The sequence below is a fragment of the Oncorhynchus tshawytscha genome, linkage group LG25 (genome assembly GCF_018296145.1).
Source record: "Oncorhynchus tshawytscha isolate Ot180627B linkage group LG25, Otsh_v2.0, whole genome shotgun sequence".
Lineage (NCBI taxonomy): Eukaryota > Metazoa > Chordata > Actinopteri > Salmoniformes > Salmonidae > Oncorhynchus > Oncorhynchus tshawytscha.
The window spans coordinates 41,049,788-41,066,285 of NC_056453.1; the positions used below are offsets into that span (position 1 = coordinate 41,049,788).

The window sequence follows — 16,498 nt, forward strand, 5'->3', positions numbered from 1 at the left end:
TAGGCAAGTCAGTTAAGGTTAAGAACAAATTTTTATTTCAATGACGGCCTAGGAACAGTGGGTTAACCGTCTGTTCAGGGGCAGAACGACAGATTTGTACCTTGTCAGTTCAGGGGTTTGAACTTGCAACCTTCCGGTTACTAGTCCAACACTCTAACCACTAGGCTACCCTGCCACCCAGCCTTGTTGTTGCATCTTTAGATTCCCCCTCCATGTTTTTTAACAGAGATGTTTTTAAAAAAAAATTTTTTTTTTATCTCCGTCACATGAAACCGCTAACATCATTAGTTTTTTTTCCCCGAACAGTATTTTCCCACAAATGTCCTTTTATTTGGCTGCTTCATTACAGCAGTTGTTATAGTAATATAGCCTTTTAGCTGTGTGGACGATAGGCTTGCTATTGTTTCACATTTCAATTAATCTCTAAATGTTCATCCATTTCATAAACCTTCCTAATTAGACTGTTCTGATGACTATATTATTGTGGTAGCGACCAGTTTTCAGGACCCTCCAGCAGAGCAGACCGGCAGTAAAAGGATGCCCCATGACCTATAACCTCCGATGCATCCTGACCTCGGGCTCCGATTGTCCGTTCTGTGCCCCGGCCTCAGGGACCGCCTTTTGGCTCTGAGCGTGCTCCGTCGCCTCACTCAGCTGACCTCTGACCTGGAACAGGAAGCTCCAGGGGTTAGGGACAAGAGGGAGAGAACTGGGATACACACACTAAGTTGACCTCAACAGGCGACCCGCTGATGTTCCGGTCAGGACCACAGGAAACAGGTGCGCACTCACACTTACCGTAGCCAGCTCTACCCTGTGCGTCTGGGCCTGCGTCTGGGCGGACTCCAGCTGGCTCTGAGACTCTGACAGCAGCTTCTTCAACTGGAGAACAGCCACACAGAACAGACAGACTCCGTAATGTATTACATTCTATGGTCACTCACTGTCAGCCATGCGATTTAGTGAGACGGAACACAAAACAGCCTTGTCATATCAGATTATGTTTTTCCAAGTCAGTGTACCGGTGACTGTTTCTGCTATATGAATGTTGATGTGTATAACTAGTGTACCCATCTATGGTCTATATAATAATAAGTTTGGTGGGTGCCTGTATGTGTCCTATTTCACACAAACACACACACACACACACACACACACACACAGGAAAATGTGTTTTTTTGCATATCCCAACACCCTGAGCGACACCATCGGAGAGTGGGGTTAGGGTCTGCATTCATCAACGGTGACCCTGGAGCAATTAGGGTTAAGTGCCTTGCTCAAGTTCACGTCGACATCATTTCCACCTGGTCGGCTCGGGGATTTGGACAAGCTCTAACTGTTAGGCTGCCTGCCAGGCCGTAACGAATGTAGATGTGTACCTGTGCCATTTCCTCCTCCGTCTCAGACTGTTTCTCCAACTGGGCTTCCAGAAGCATCACCTGCTCCTTCAGCTGCAGAGAGAGGGAAAGAGTGAGGAGTCCATTACTAAAAAACAGCATCAGTCACTACACCAGACCTGATAATTAAACATCCATCAGACCTGATAATTAAACATCCATCCAGACAGTCACTACACCAGACCTGATAATTAAACATCCATCCAGACAGTCACTACACCAGACCTGATAATTAAACATCCATCAGACAGTCACTACACCAGACATCCATCAGACAGTCACTACACCAGACATCCATCAGACAGTCACTACACCAGACATCCATCAGACAGTCACTACACCAGACATCCATCAGACAGTCACTATACCAGACATCCATCAGACAGTCACTACACCAGACATCCATCAGACAGTCACTATACCAGAATCCAGACAGTCACTACACCAGACATCCATCAGACAGTCACTACACCAGACATCCATCAGACAGTCACTATACCAGACATCCATCAGACAGTCAGACATCCATCAGACAGTCACTACACCAGACCTGATAATTAAACATCCATCCAGACAGTCACTACACCAGACCTGATAATTAAACATCCATCAGACAGTCACTATACCAGACCTGATAATTAAAATCCATCAGACAGTCACTATACCAGACCTGATAATTAAACATCCATCAGACCTGATAATTAAACATCCATCAGACAGTCACTATACCAGACCTGATAATTAAACATCCATCAGACCTGATAATTAAACATCCATCAGACCTGATAATTAAACATCCATCCAGACAGTCACTACACCAGACATCCATCAGACAGTCACTACACCAGACATCCATCAGACAGTCACTACACCAGACATCCATCAGACAGTCACTACACCAGACATCCATCAGACAGTCACTACACCAGACAGTCACTACACCAGACATCCATCAGACAGTCACTATACCAGACATCCATCAGACAGTCACTACACCAGACATCCATCAGACAGTCACTACACCAGACATCCATCAGACAGTCACTACACCAGACATCCATCAGACAGTCACTACACCAGACCTGATAATTAAACATCCATCAGACAGTCACTACACCAGACATCCATCAGACAGTCACTACACCAGACATCCATCAGACAGTCACTACACCAGACATCCATCAGACAGTCACTACACACCAGACCTGACATTAAAACATATCACACAAAGCATTATGATAAACCCCTTCAGGTGAACATTAATTAATTTATTAAACCTGTTCTATGCTTTGGTTTCCTGTCTTCAAGCTCTCTGCAGTCTCCTCCAGAGTATGCACTTGTTCCAGGGCCTAGTGTGAGTAGAGAGGGTGTGGTTTAGAACAGGGCCACAGACAGAGACAATTCTACAGCCAAGCCCAATGATTACAGAAGAGAGGAGATATAAAAAATAAAAAATGTACAAATTTAAACACTGCTACTTCACCTTCTTCAACTGGTCCTCAGAGTCGGCCATCTTGGACTTCCACACCAGCTCCTCCCCCTCAACACTCTTCTGAAGGTTCGTCAGCATTCCTTCCTGTGGTTGGAGAAAGATCCATGACATGTAGACCACAACTCGCTCTCACACACTTGTGTTTTTATGCAAGGAGGTTTTGTTTCACATCTTTATCGATGCAGGCGTTGGGGGATAAATTCAGCACATCTATTTCCCATCCACACCTCGGTCTCTCTCAAACATGCTATTGTCTTTATTTGTAAAAAGTCTGTAGGCCAAATTTCTAGTTTATGCAGGTGACTGTAGACCAATTGGGCATGTTGTATCAGTGTAAGTCCTTACCGTTTCAGCCAGGACTGTCCTGTACTGGTCACACTGTGCCTGCAGTGTCCCGTGGCTGTCCTCTGCCTCCTTCAGTTTCTCCAACAGCTCCTGGAATCAAAACACCACAGACAGAACCAATAAGAAAGTCAATGGACTTTTGATTAAAAATGTTATATTTGTCTTTGGTGCTCTGGTTTACAGGTAAAAACCAGACACTACACACACTGCATTATACATTGTTAACATACTACATAACCATGACTTCTGTCAGACCAGACCAATCAATAATAATTTATTATGGCTCAGTCTTACCGGCAGCTCTGTGCTCGGCTGGGACTCTTGGCTCTGCTGGACCTGAGCGAGGATCTCCTGTACCTTCTGTGATTGGTCCCTGGCTTCCCTTAGCTCCTCTCGTAGTGATTTCATCATAGCTTCTCTCTCTGCCAGACTAATGAAGAACCAAGGGGACAGAAAGAGTTTAGTTTCCTTTTTCTATAGAAGAGCCAGAAACCCATATTGCTTCATTTGTATTGTTTCACTGTAAAGTGTATAGCCATTTTGAATAGACTTTGAATCCTGTTTGATTTTGATATTCCATAAAGGAAAGAACAATTTCAAAATAATAAGTGGGTTTGGTGATGAGCAACGTTCCACGTACCTGGTTTGTAGCGCGGCCAGTTCTGCTGCGTTGTGCGACTGCTGAAACAACAAAACAGATCCTTCACTGATACAGATCACGTTGCTAGACAAGCAAGGAAACTATAGCCTGGTCACCAGATTGGTTTGTGCCGTCTTGCCAAAATCCTAATGGTCATTGTCATACCGAACGCCAATAGGAGTTGGCTATACAGCACAAACAGGCCTGGGACCAGGCTAAAAGGTGACTGTAGGAGAGGAAAGGGGAACGTACAGTGGTGCTGCTCTGGGCCTGTTCAGATTGTTCTTTGAGTTGAATCCCTTCCTCTTCTAGTGTTACTTCCTGACTCTCACTCTTCTCCAGACTGGATGGAAGAGCACATGGTTAACCAGCGTTAGACAATGGAGTGTTTTACTGTAATACAGATGTATGGAATTGATCGTTTTTTTGTAGAGTTGTGCACAAGACATAGGACTAGAACTACTATAACTGACAGTCCTATTCAAGTCACTGTTCTGTCCCCTGGTAAATGTATTACTGTGGAACAAGCCAATGTTCTGTCCCCTGGTCAATGTTCTGTCCCCTGGTCAATGTTCTGTATGTTCTGTCCCCTGGTCAATGTTCTGTCCCCTGGTAAATCCATTTCCCTGGAACAAGCCATCAATAAAATGATAACATACCCATTGAGTAGCTGATCAGACTCTCCTGAGACATCAGCCTGGTAAAAAAAAAAAAGGTTTCAATATTATGACGACTTTATTGGTCTGCTTTATCCCAAACCCTCTGGAAAAAAAACACACGTTGGAGCAGGGGACTGCCACACTGGGCGCCATGGAGCAGTTGTGGTGGGAAGGTAAAGTGCCTTGCTCATAACGGCATAACGGCAGGCAAAGGCATCTAGGATTTGATATAAGCAACGCTTTGGTTGCCAGATATATATTTTTTTGCAGACTCACTTCTCTAACCACCAGGCTATATGTCAACCCAAGTTAACCACCAGAACATGTCGATATTCATAATGGAAAAACTGTCGTGTAAATATAGAAATGGTACCGATTTTAGCGCAAAACTTTGGGGCGCTACGGGAGAGTTTAGTAGTTGTTCCATCTCTTCTTTAAGCTGTTTCAGTTCTTCCTGAAGGGACACCACCAGGCATCTGTCCTCACTAAAATAAAAAAAGAGATGCACATGAGAATGTTCCGGTACGTAATAGCAGAATTAAACAAAGCTGGTGACTGAATCAAACGGATGATTTAAAACAGGTAGAGGGAGGGGACCTAGACGTACCTGTTAGGTGCCTGCTCGGTCTCAGCTGTAGTGACCTCCTGTCGCGACAGAGTGAGAAGATCATAAGAAAGACAAAATCTATAGTTTTCTCAATACCCTTCTTTGGAAACAAGAGGGCTCTTTCAAATGGATACAATTCTGCCTAGACATGTCTAAATAAATACATGTAAATAACAGATTCCGCTAGCGACTCAATAGAGAAATAACCGATTCCGCTAGCGACTCAATAGAGAAATAACCGATTCCGCTAGCGACTCAATAGAGAAATAACCGATTCCGCCGACTCAGCGAAATAACGATTCAACTCAATAGAGAAATAACCGATTCCGCTAGCGACTCAATAGAGAAATAAGAGAAATAGAGAAATAACCGATTCCGCTAGCGACTCAATAGAGAAATAACCGATTCCGCTAGCAACTCAATAGAGAAATAACCGATTCCGCTAGCGACTCAATAGAGAAATAACCAATTCCGCTTGCGACTCAGAGAAATAACCGATTCCGCTAGCGACTCAATAGAGAAATAACCGATTCCGCTAGCGACTCAATAGAGAAATAACCGATTCCGCTAGCGACTCAATAGAGAAATAACCGATTCCGCTAGCGACTCAATAGAGAAATAACCAATTCCGCTTGCGACTCAATAGAGAAATAACCGATTCCGCTAGCGACTCAATAGAGAAATAACCGATTCCGCTAGCCAAAGTTCATGGCCATCCCACTAGCACAGTGACAACAGAACAGAGACTGTCTGAGAGTTGAGATACTTACGGGAGTCATAGCTGCCTCCTGTTTCATTTCTTTGAGCTGCTTCAGCTCCTCTTGGAGTGACGCCAGCTGAACGTCTCGGTCTTGAAGACTGGAAGAGAAATGATTGGTGTTGTTGAGAAAAGACCAACTCCACATCTATATAGAGAGAGAATTATGGAGGGACAGATCAGAAAGTACCTCATCTTTAGCCGTTCCAACTCAGTGGAGTTATCCTACAAAACATAAACAAACATAAATTCAGACATCTTTAGAAGTGGATCAAAAAGAACAGTGGATAACATGGTTTCCACCTCCACGCCATCTCGGGACAAGATGCTTACTAGCCCCAGAGAGGTTTGGAAACAGACACTCCACACTTGTGATAACTTCCTGTAAATACTTTGAATGAATTTGCCACTCTCCCATTGGCGGTGCTCTGAGTCTTCATCGTGGATGTTTACAGGAAGTAAATGCATGTTGAGTCTATGGGTTTTAAAACTCTCTGGCACTAAGGACTGGCTCATGCAGTGTGCAAGCACTACTAAGGACTGGCTTGTGCAAGTGCTGGTTGGGAGCAGTCTAGGCTCCTACCTAAACGATAATATCATATTATCTAATCTGATAACTCACCTCCAAGTCCTCATTCTCGTCTCTGTTCTGGCTGGCCTCGAGAAGTACATTAATGGATCCCACCTGGTCCTCCAGCTGTCCCTTCTCCAGCTCAGTCTGCTCCAGCTGGGCTGTGAGGGCCTCCAGCTGGGCCCCACGTTTCTTCAGATCATCCTCTACACTGCCCAGATGGACCTGGAGATCTGGAGGGACAGCGCTACAAACTATCAACATTGTTTTTAATCAATAGTCAAAAAAGAGTCCTCATTCCCTTGCAATTTTAAAGAATAAAATAAAATGTAGGTTAAGATCGTCAGTGAAAAATAACGTGACTATAGGTGCTCTGATTTGTTTCCGTTGGTCAGCTTATTAAATCATCCAAAATACATTAAGGTCGAACTTGAGGTAAGTTTCAGCACGAGTTTACATGGACTTCAATGCAGCACTTTCGTTTCATGTCCCGTTAGTCCACTGGAATTTGAAGAAACATGGCTGAAACGTGAACAATACTTTACCTGAAAGGGTGGTAGCATCCTGCTGGGCTTTCTCCAGGGTCCTCTGAGAACTCCTCAGCTCCTCACTGACCTCCTCCAGCCTCCTCTGCAGCTCCTGTTCACTCTCGGCATGACTGGCCTGATCGACAATAGATAGTATGCTGTAATACCCTGAGCATGCTGTCACACTGCAGATAGTATTCTGTGATACCCTGAGCATGCTGTCACTGAAGTTAGTTATGACATCCATCCATCTTATGCCATTTAGCTGAAAATTTGATCCAAAGCAACTTAGTCACGCGTGAATACATTTTTACACATGGGTGGTCCCATTGAGAATTGAATCAATGACCCTTGGCGTTGCCGATCTGTACCGACTGTGCCTCTACTTATTATGGTCTCGCTACTGTATCTGCATGGCCTGCCTGATTATGGACGGAGGGTGCACACCTTACTCACCACCAGAGGGCAGCAGAGGATAAATACAATATCTCTACTACATTGTCCAGCTACAGAGTTAATATGAACTATAAAACTGACGAGCAAAAGAGAGCGAGCGCAAAACAGATGGATAAGGATACAGGCATGGCGTAAAGGGTCCGGTGTTTATAATTTCACTAATAGGCCCTTTAATTACATAACATTCTGATGATAAACTTCAGGGCTGGTACATGAAGAGATCGTAGTTAAAATGATTAAACATTAAGTCTTGACCGTCAAGTAAAAGACTCCACACATTATGATAAACAGCATTCCATTAGGATGTAGCTAATGTACCCATGATAAACAGCATTCCATTAGGATGTAGCTAATGTACCCATGATAAACAGCATTCCATTAGGATGTAGCTAATGTACCCATGATAAACAGCATTCCATTAGGATGTAGCTAATGTACCCATGATAAACAGCATTCCATTAGGATGTAGCTAATGTACCCATGATAAACAGTATTCCATTAGGATGTCGCTAATGTACCCATGATAAACAGCATTCCATTAGGATGTAGCTAATACCCATGATAAACAACATTCCCATGATAAACAGCATTCCATTAGGATGTAGCTAATGATAAACAGCATTCCATTAGGATGATAAACAGCAGTATTCCATTAGGATGTAGCTAATGTACCCATGATAAACAGCATTCCATTAGGATGTAGCTAATGTACCCATGATAAACAGCATTCCATTAGGATGTAGCTAATGTACCCATGATAAACAGCATTCCATTAGGATGTAGCTAATGTACCCATGATAAACAGCATTCCATTAGGATGTAGCTAATGTACCCATGATAAACAGCATTCCATTAGGATGTAGCTAATGTACCCATGATAAACAGCATTCCATTAGGATGTAGCTAATGTACCCATGATAAACAGCATTCCATTAGGATGTAGCTAATGTACCCATGATAAACAGCATTCCATTAGGATGTAGCTAATGTACCCATGATAAACAGTATTCCATTAGGATGTAGCTAATGTACCCATGATAAACAGCATTCCATTAGGATGTAGCTAATGTACCCATGATAAACAACATTCCATTAGGATGTAGCTAATGTACCCATGATAAACAACATTCCATTAGGATGTAGCTAATGTACCCATGATAAACAACATTCCATTAGGATGTAGCTAATGTACCCATGATAAACAGCATTCCATTAGGATGTAGCTAATGTACCCATGATAAACAGTATTCCATTAGGATGTAGCTAATGTACCCATGATAAACAGCATTCCACTAGGATGTAGCTAATGTACCCATGATAAACAGCATTCCATTAGGATGTCACTAATGTACCCATGATAAACAGCATTCCACTAGGATGTAGCTAATGTACCCATGATAAACAGCATTCCACTAGGATGTAGCTAATGTACCTATGATAAACAGCATTCCATTAGGATGTCGCTAATGTACCCATGATAAACAGCATTCCATTAGGATGTAGCTAATGTACCCATGATAAACAGCATTCCATTAGGATGTAGCTAATGTACCCATGATAAACAACATTCCATTAGGATGTAGCTAATGTACCCATGATAAACAACATTCCATTAGGATGTAGCTAATGTACCCATGATAAACAACATTCCATTAGGACAGGGGAGGGCAAACCTTTTGGCTTCAGGGCCACATCGGGGGGCTGCATTTTTTTTAGGGGATCAATTGTTAAAATCAATATGCGGGAGCCTCCAGAGTGGTGCAACGGTCTACAGACCCAGGCTTGAGGCATCACTACAGACCCAGGTTCGATCCCAGGCTATGTCACAGCTGGCCATGATTGGGAGACCCATGAGGCGGCGCACAATTGGCCCAGCGTCATCCAGGTTAGGAGAAGGTTTGGCAGGACGGGATTTCCTTGTTCCATTGCGCACTAGCAACTCCTGTTGCTGGCCGGGGGCAGTGACACAGCCTGGGGTCGCCAGGTGCACAGTGTTTCCTCTGACACATTGTTGCGGCTGGCTTCCGGGTTAAGTGGGCATTGTGTCAAGAAGCAGTGCGGCTTGGCTGGGTCGTGTTTCTGAGGACGCACAGCTCTCGACCGTCGCCTCTCCCGAGTCCATACTGGAGTTGCAGCGATGGGACAAGACTGTAACTACCAATTGGATACCACAAAATTGGGGGGAGAAAAAAAATGGAGGCCGGATTGAAGTGCCCAGCGGGCCGGATACAGCCCATGGGCTGTACTTTGCTCCCCCTTGCATTAGGATGTAGCTTATGTACTAAACACAGCTGGGTGTGCTAGCGTTTTAAATTGCTGGTCAGCAGCCTTAGCAGCAGCCTTAGCAGCAGCCTTAGCAGCAGCCTTAGCAGCAGCCTTAGCAGCAGCCTTAGCAGCAGCCTTAGCAGCAGCCTTAGCAGCAGCCTTAGCAGCAGCCTTAGCAGCAGCCTTAGCAGCAGCCTTAGCAGCAGCCTTAGCAGCAGCCTTAGCAGCAGCCTTAGCAGCAGCCTTAGCAGCAGCCTTAGCAGCAGCCTTAGCAGCAGCCTTAGCAGCAGCCTTAATAAAAGAGTCAATTTCACGCGATATGAATTGAATTAAAAATAAAATAAATCGTGAAATAATGGATGTTGAAATAAAAAAATAAAATAATTGAAAGCAAAATGTATAGAATTATAAACTAAAATAAGACATCAAAAGATTGCGCCGAAGAACATGGCTGACTTCTTACATTCTCCCAAACAATTGTGCAATTTTGTTAGTTTTTTGGGGTAACTTATTATTATATATTTTTTTACTTATTGTGTACATAGTGTTGCTGCTACCGTCTCTTATGACCAAAAAGAACTTCTGGACATCAGAACCACGATTACTCACCGCAGACTGGAAGAAACTTTCCTTTGACGAGAAGGATATCCTGCTTTCACTGAACAGGCTTAGAGCCACGCCTTTTGAGTGAAAAGACTCAGATCGAGCAGCCCTTGAGAATCCGTAGGCGAGCGAAGAAAATGCTCACCCAGAAGCGCGCTCCTAGTGGCCAGGGACCTTAATTTAAAGGGGGGGGGGTCCTAGACCACCTTTACTCCACACACTGGAGGCAAGCAACACTGAAGCATGCGCGAGAGCACCAGCTGTTCTGGATGACTGTGTGATCACGCTCTCCGTAGCCGATGTGAACAAAACCTTTCAAACAGGTCAACATTCAAAGCCACTGGGCCAGACGGATTACCAGAATGTGTACTCCAAGCATGCGCAGACCAACTGTCAAGTGTCTTCACTGACATTTCAACCTCCCCCTGACCGAGTCTAATACCTACATGTTTCAAACAGACTACCTTAGGCCCTGTATCCAAGAAAGCGTCGGTAACCTTCCTAAATGATTAGTGCTCTGTAGCACTCACGTCGGTAGCCATGAAGTGCTTTGAAAAGGCTGGTCATGGCTCACATCAACAGCATCCTCCCGGACAACCTAGACCCACTCCAATTTGCATACCGGCCCAACAGATCCACAGATGATGCAATCTCAAATCGCACTCCACACTGCCCTTTCTCACCTGGACAAAAGGAACACCTGTGTGAGAATGACGTTCATTGACTACAGCTCAGCGTTCAACACCATAGTGCCCACGAAGCTCATTACTAAACTAAGACCTCTGGGACTAAACACCTCCCTCTGCAACTGTATCCTGGACTTCATGACGGGCCGCCCCAGGTGGTAAGAGTAGGCAACAACACGTCTGCCACGCTGATCCTTAACACAGGGGCCCCTCAGGGGTGCGTACTTAGTCCCCTCCTGTACTCCCTGTTCACCCACAACTGCGTGGCCAAACGTGACTCCAACACCATCAATAAGTTTGCTGACAACAAGTGGTAGGCCTGATCACCGACAATGATGAGACAGCCTATAGGGAGGTGGTCAGAGAACTGGCAGTGTGGTGCCAGGACAACAACCTCTCCCTCAATGTGAGCAAGACAAAGGAGCTGATCGTAGACTACAGGAAAAGATGGGCCGAAAAGGCCCCCGTTAACGTCGACATTTGGTATGGGTCCCCAGATCCTCAAAAGGTTCTACAGCTGCACCAGAGAGCATCCTGACCGGTTGCATCACAGCCTGGTATGGCATCTGCTCAGCCTCTGACCGTAAGGCGCTAGAGAGGGTAGTGCGTACAGCCCAGTACATCATTGTGGCCAAGCTTCCTGCCATCCAGGACCTACAGTTGAAGTCAGAAGGTTACATACACCTCAGCCAATTACATTTAAACTCAGTTTTTTCACAATTCCTGACATTTAATCCTAGTAAAAATTCCATCTTGGGTCAGTTAGGATCACCACTTTATTTTAAGAATGTGAAATGTCAGAATAATAGTAGAGAGAATTATTTGTTTCAGCTTTTATTTCTTTCATCACATTCCCAGTGGGTCAGAAGTTTACATACACTCAATTAGTATTTGATAGCATTGTCTTTAAATGGTTTAATTTGGGTCAAACATATCTGGTAGCCTTCCACAAGCTTCCCACAATAAGTTGGGTGAATTTTGGCCCGTTCCTCCTGACGGAGCTGGTGTAACGGAGTCAGGTTTATAGGCCTCCTTGCTTGCACACGCTTTTTCAGTTCTGCCCACAAATGTTCTATAGGATTGAGGTCAGGGCTTTGTGATGGCCACTCCAATACCTTGACTTTGTTGTCCTTAAGCCATTTTGCCACAACTTTGGAAGTATGCTTGGGGTTATTGTCCATTTGGAAGACCCATTTGCAACCAAGCTTTAACTTCCTGACTGATGTCTTGAGATGTGGATATATTGAAGCAACAATGTTCCTGCCTCATGATGCCATCTATTTTGTGAAGTGCACCAGTCCTTACAGCAAAGCACCCCCACAATATGATGCGGCCATCCCCGTGCTTCACGGTTGGGATGGTGTTCTTCGGCTTGCAAGCATCCCCTTTTTCCTCCAAACATAATGGTCATTATGGCCAAACAGTTCTATTTTTGTTTCATCAGACTGTACTTTTTGGAGAAAAGTCCTATCTTTATCCCCATGTGCAGTTGCAAACTGTAGTCTGGCTTTTTTTAATGGCGATTTTGGAGCAGTGGCTTCTGCCTTGCTGAGCGGCCTTTCAGTTTATGTCGATACAGGACTTGTTTTACTGTGGATATAGATACTTTTGTACCGGCTTCCTCCAGCATCTTCACAAGGTCCTTTGCTGTTGTTCTGGGATTGATTTGCACTTCTCACCAAACGTTCATCTCTAGGAGACAGAATGCGTCTCCTTCCTGAGCGGCTGCGTGATCCCATGGTGTTTATACTTGCGTAATATTGTTTGTACAGATGAACGTGGTACCTTCAGGTGTTTGGAAATTGCTCCCAAGGATCAACCAGACATGGAGGTCTACACATTTTTTTTCCTGAGGTCTTGGATGATTTATTTTGATTTCCCCATGATGTCAAGCAGAGGTACTAAGTTTGAAGGTAGGCGTTGAAATACATCCACAGGTACACCTCCAATTGACTCAAATGATGTAAATTAGCTTATCAGAAGCTACTAAAGCCATGACATTTTCTGAAATTGTCCAAGTTGTTTAAAGGCACAGTCAACTTAGTATATGTAAACTTCTGACCAACTGGAATTGTGATACAGTGAATTATAAGTTAAATAATCTGTCTGTAAACAATTGTTGGAAAAATTACTTGTGTCATGCAAAGTAGATGTCCTAACCGACTTGACAAAACTAAAGCTTGTTAACAAGACATTTGCAGTGGTTGAAAAACAAGTTTTAATGATGACCCCAACCTAAGTGTATGTAAACTTCCGACTTCAACTGTTTATACTAGGCGGTGCCAGAGAAAAGCCCATAAAATTGTCAGAGAGTCCAGTCACCCAAGTTAGACTGTTTTCTCTAATGCACAATATTTTTCTTATTTACCAAGTAGACTATAGAGGGGTTTAGAGGGAGGAGAAGACAATGAGTCTCCATTGGTCCGCTAGTTTAGGTGTGACGGTTTGGCTTAAGCCAATCAATGATTTGATGTGTCACTGGCCCTGACCCTTCTAACTACGTAGGTAAACACATGAATTACCTGTCGCACAGCGGTTGCGGCAGGTGTTGGTAACTGGTTCGCCATGTGGCGCACAACGGTGACGTCAGACCGTCTACTTAAGTAGGCTATAGAAGAAAAAAAAAAAATGTCTATCATGTTCATTGATTGGGTTAAGGCAAACCGTCACTCAAACTAGCGGACCAATGGAGACTCATTGTCTACTCCTCCCTCTAAAGCCCGCCCTCCACAGAAAAACAAGGCCAAAACTCTCAATCGAAAGGACTGGCAGTGAAAGCTAAAGGTATTACATGCAGGCAAGAGCTAAGAGGCTAAATGTATTCAATAGGATTGTTTGTTTGCATTTGTTTTCAATGTTTGTATTTTTTCTATGTTTTTTAAAAATAATTTGACGTCAGAGTTTTGCTCTCGCTTGAAAATTACTTGCTTAAAAAGACTTGGGGTTTTGCTTTTTGATGTCTTTTTTTGTTTACAATTCTCTACATTTTGCTTTCGATCGTTTGATTTTTGATTTCAACAGCCATTATTTCACCCGTCCTCAAAAATATGTTTAGATTCTCAACTATATTTTTTTATGCTCACGATTATTTTTTTTATTTTGAATTCAATACATACGGTGTAAAATTGACCCCATATAGTAACCGTAGTAGTAGCAGTAACCATAGTAGATTCCATATAGCAGACTGTATACTGTACATCAGACTTAGTTAGACTAGATGGCGGCCATTTTGCAGACAGCATATGCAGAATGGAGTACTGCCTTGCTTGGGCACGTAGCACACATTCCATCTGGTGCTGAGAGAGAAAAGCATTCCCTTACAGCCAGCAGCCAGCCCCATTATTGTGTGGTTGCATTCCAGTCCAACACACAGCTCTGTGATTACAAACCCATCTGAGATCCAGCCCCCATCACTGGCGCTTTACAGGGGTGAAGGGGACCAATAGATATGGGTTTAGAGGGAGGAACCAGCCAGTAGATAAGGGTTAAGACAGATACCTTTGATGACAATATGATGATAAAATGAGTGTGTGTGTGGGGGGGGGGCAGCCAGTAGGTTAGGCCAGGCAAGGCTCTCAGCAAACTGGCAGCCTCCAGCCCACTCTCCAGATGTAGTCATCATTCTGACCGTGTGTGTGTGTGTGTGTGTGCTCGCTCCAGTCTTACCTGTAGTGAAGACAATTGTTTCTCTACAGAAGACACCTTAGCCTCCAGTCCAGTCCTGATGACCTCATCAGTCTGAAGGCTCACACTCTTCTCCCCCAGCTCCTTAGTCAGTTTGGCACAATCCTGTCTCAGCTTGGCCAGCTCTGCATTCTGTCTGAGGAGAGACATTTACATTTGAGTCCTCTAGCAGATGCTCTTATCCAGATCAATTTACAGTAAAATGTATTCATCTAAAATATATCTAGAGGAAACAACCACACAGTTGTAGCAAGTCCATTTTCCCTCAACGTAGTTATCACCAAAATCAATGATATTAGGAAAAGACAAGTGCGGGTATTGTTTTGTTTTTCACGCCGTGGGCTTCGCAGTAGAACCTCACGCCGCAGTAGAACCTCACGCCGCAGTAGAACCTCACGTAGAACCTCACCGCAGTCACGCCGCAGAACCTCACGCCGCAGTAGAACCTCACGCCGCAGTAGAACCTCACGCCGCAGTAGAACCTCACGCCGCAGTAGAACCTCACGCCGCAGTAGAACCTCACGCCGCAGTAGAACCTCACGCCGCGAACCTCAGCAGTAGAACCTCACGCCGCAGTAGAACCTCACGCCGCAGTAGAACTAGACCATAATGTATTTGATCTGCAGTTCCATTTGCACTCTCAAAACACCAGATTATGGTTTATTCTCAAAATATTTTCTTCTTATTGGAAAATACTAAAACGTTTAGGGGCTGGGACAAAGAACAGGAGGAGCCACCTATTTGCTGCCTGGCTGATGGCCTAGTTCAGGGGTTAGGGTTCAGGGGTTAGGGTAGAAGCAGAGACCTACTTGCTCTCTGCCTGGCTTGTGGCCTGGTTCAGGGCGTCTCTGAGAATAGAGTTCTCCTGCTGCAGACGAGCCAGCTGGGCCGTGGGACCAGACTCCAACTGCTCCTGAAGACTGAGGACCTGAGAGGGGATTTAACTTTTGACTCAGTTTTTGAATGCTCTGGCAATCTTTGCATAAATCATTTAAATCCAATAAAGCACATTTAATTCAATTGAGAGAAAGTCAAAGGCCGACAGGGACAGAGGCCGACAGGGACAGAGGCCGACAGGGACAGAGGCCGACAGGGACAGAGGCCGACAGGGACAGAGGCCGACAGGGACAGAGGCCGACAGGGACAGACTGTCTTGGTAGGAGGCCTGTATTCTACTATTCTCATGTACATTAGTACCTTGGCATTGAGTTTCTGTGTCTGGGCTACGTGGTCCTGGTAGGAGGCCTGCATACGAGCCTGGAGGGCGATCATCTCCTGCTCCCTGGATGAGAGCTGGGAACTCAGCCTGGTCTCCACACTGGCCACCTTGGACTTCTCAGCAGAGAGCTCCTATAGCGAGCAGAGAGCGACACACACCACACCATCAGACAGCTCCTAGAGAGACAGGGAGCTCCTAGAGCGACCTAGAGAAAGACCGAGGTAAACAATGGTCCAACACATTCATGTATGTAACACTATTGTATGTGGTTAATAAGTGGTCTTTGAGAGATATTCTCAACGTGTGTTTTACATTTGTGTGCGTCTGTTACCCTGCTGAGTTCTCAGAATCTGTTCTTGGCTATTGTGGTGTCCTCTTGCTCAGTGTGTGTGTGTGTGTGTGTCTGTATATATATGTGTCTGTGTGTGTTACCCTGCTGAGTTCCCGGAGTCTGTTTTTGGCTGCAGAGGCATCCTCCTGCTGAGTAGCGAGCTGTTTCTGATACTCCTCCAACTGTTTCTTCATCACAGCCACTGGGTCGCCCTTCTGAGTAGCCTGATTACCACACACACACACACCATAAACATCAG

The 16,498-nt window shown here is 44.6% G+C and overlaps 1 protein-coding gene across 3 annotated transcripts in view; it reads right to left on the reverse strand.

Annotated features, from left to right (window-relative positions):
• LOC112223938 (ribosome-binding protein 1) overlaps positions 1-16,498 on the reverse strand; it is a 41,927-nt gene that overhangs the window by 9,547 nt on the left and 15,882 nt on the right. Inside the window, exons 6-25 of one of the 3 annotated variants that reach the window (XM_042305759.1) lie at positions 16,341-16,463; positions 15,887-16,039; positions 15,499-15,617; positions 14,672-14,825; positions 7,014-7,131; positions 6,520-6,701; positions 6,088-6,122; positions 5,911-5,998; positions 5,141-5,178; positions 4,907-5,018; positions 4,534-4,571; positions 4,127-4,217; positions 3,875-3,915; positions 3,529-3,664; positions 3,235-3,324; positions 2,881-2,973; positions 2,675-2,746; positions 1,380-1,451; positions 799-882; positions 574-666 (exon numbers count right to left, since the gene is read on the reverse strand). In XM_042305759.1, the coding sequence (XP_042161693.1) occupies positions 574-666; positions 799-882; positions 1,380-1,451; positions 2,675-2,746; positions 2,881-2,973; positions 3,235-3,324; positions 3,529-3,664; positions 3,875-3,915; positions 4,127-4,217; positions 4,534-4,571; positions 4,907-5,018; positions 5,141-5,178; positions 5,911-5,998; positions 6,088-6,122; positions 6,520-6,701; positions 7,014-7,131; positions 14,672-14,825; positions 15,499-15,617; positions 15,887-16,039; positions 16,341-16,463 (1,932 nt within the window). Of the gene's footprint in view, positions 1-573; positions 667-798; positions 883-1,379; positions 1,452-2,674; positions 2,747-2,880; positions 2,974-3,234; positions 3,325-3,528; positions 3,665-3,874; positions 3,916-4,126; positions 4,218-4,533; positions 4,572-4,906; positions 5,019-5,140; positions 5,179-5,910; positions 6,046-6,087; positions 6,123-6,519; positions 6,702-7,013; positions 7,132-14,671; positions 14,826-15,498; positions 15,618-15,886; positions 16,040-16,340; positions 16,464-16,498 lie in introns of all 3 variants that reach the window. The other 2 variants (XM_042305758.1, XM_042305757.1) reach the window with 2 other exon arrangements.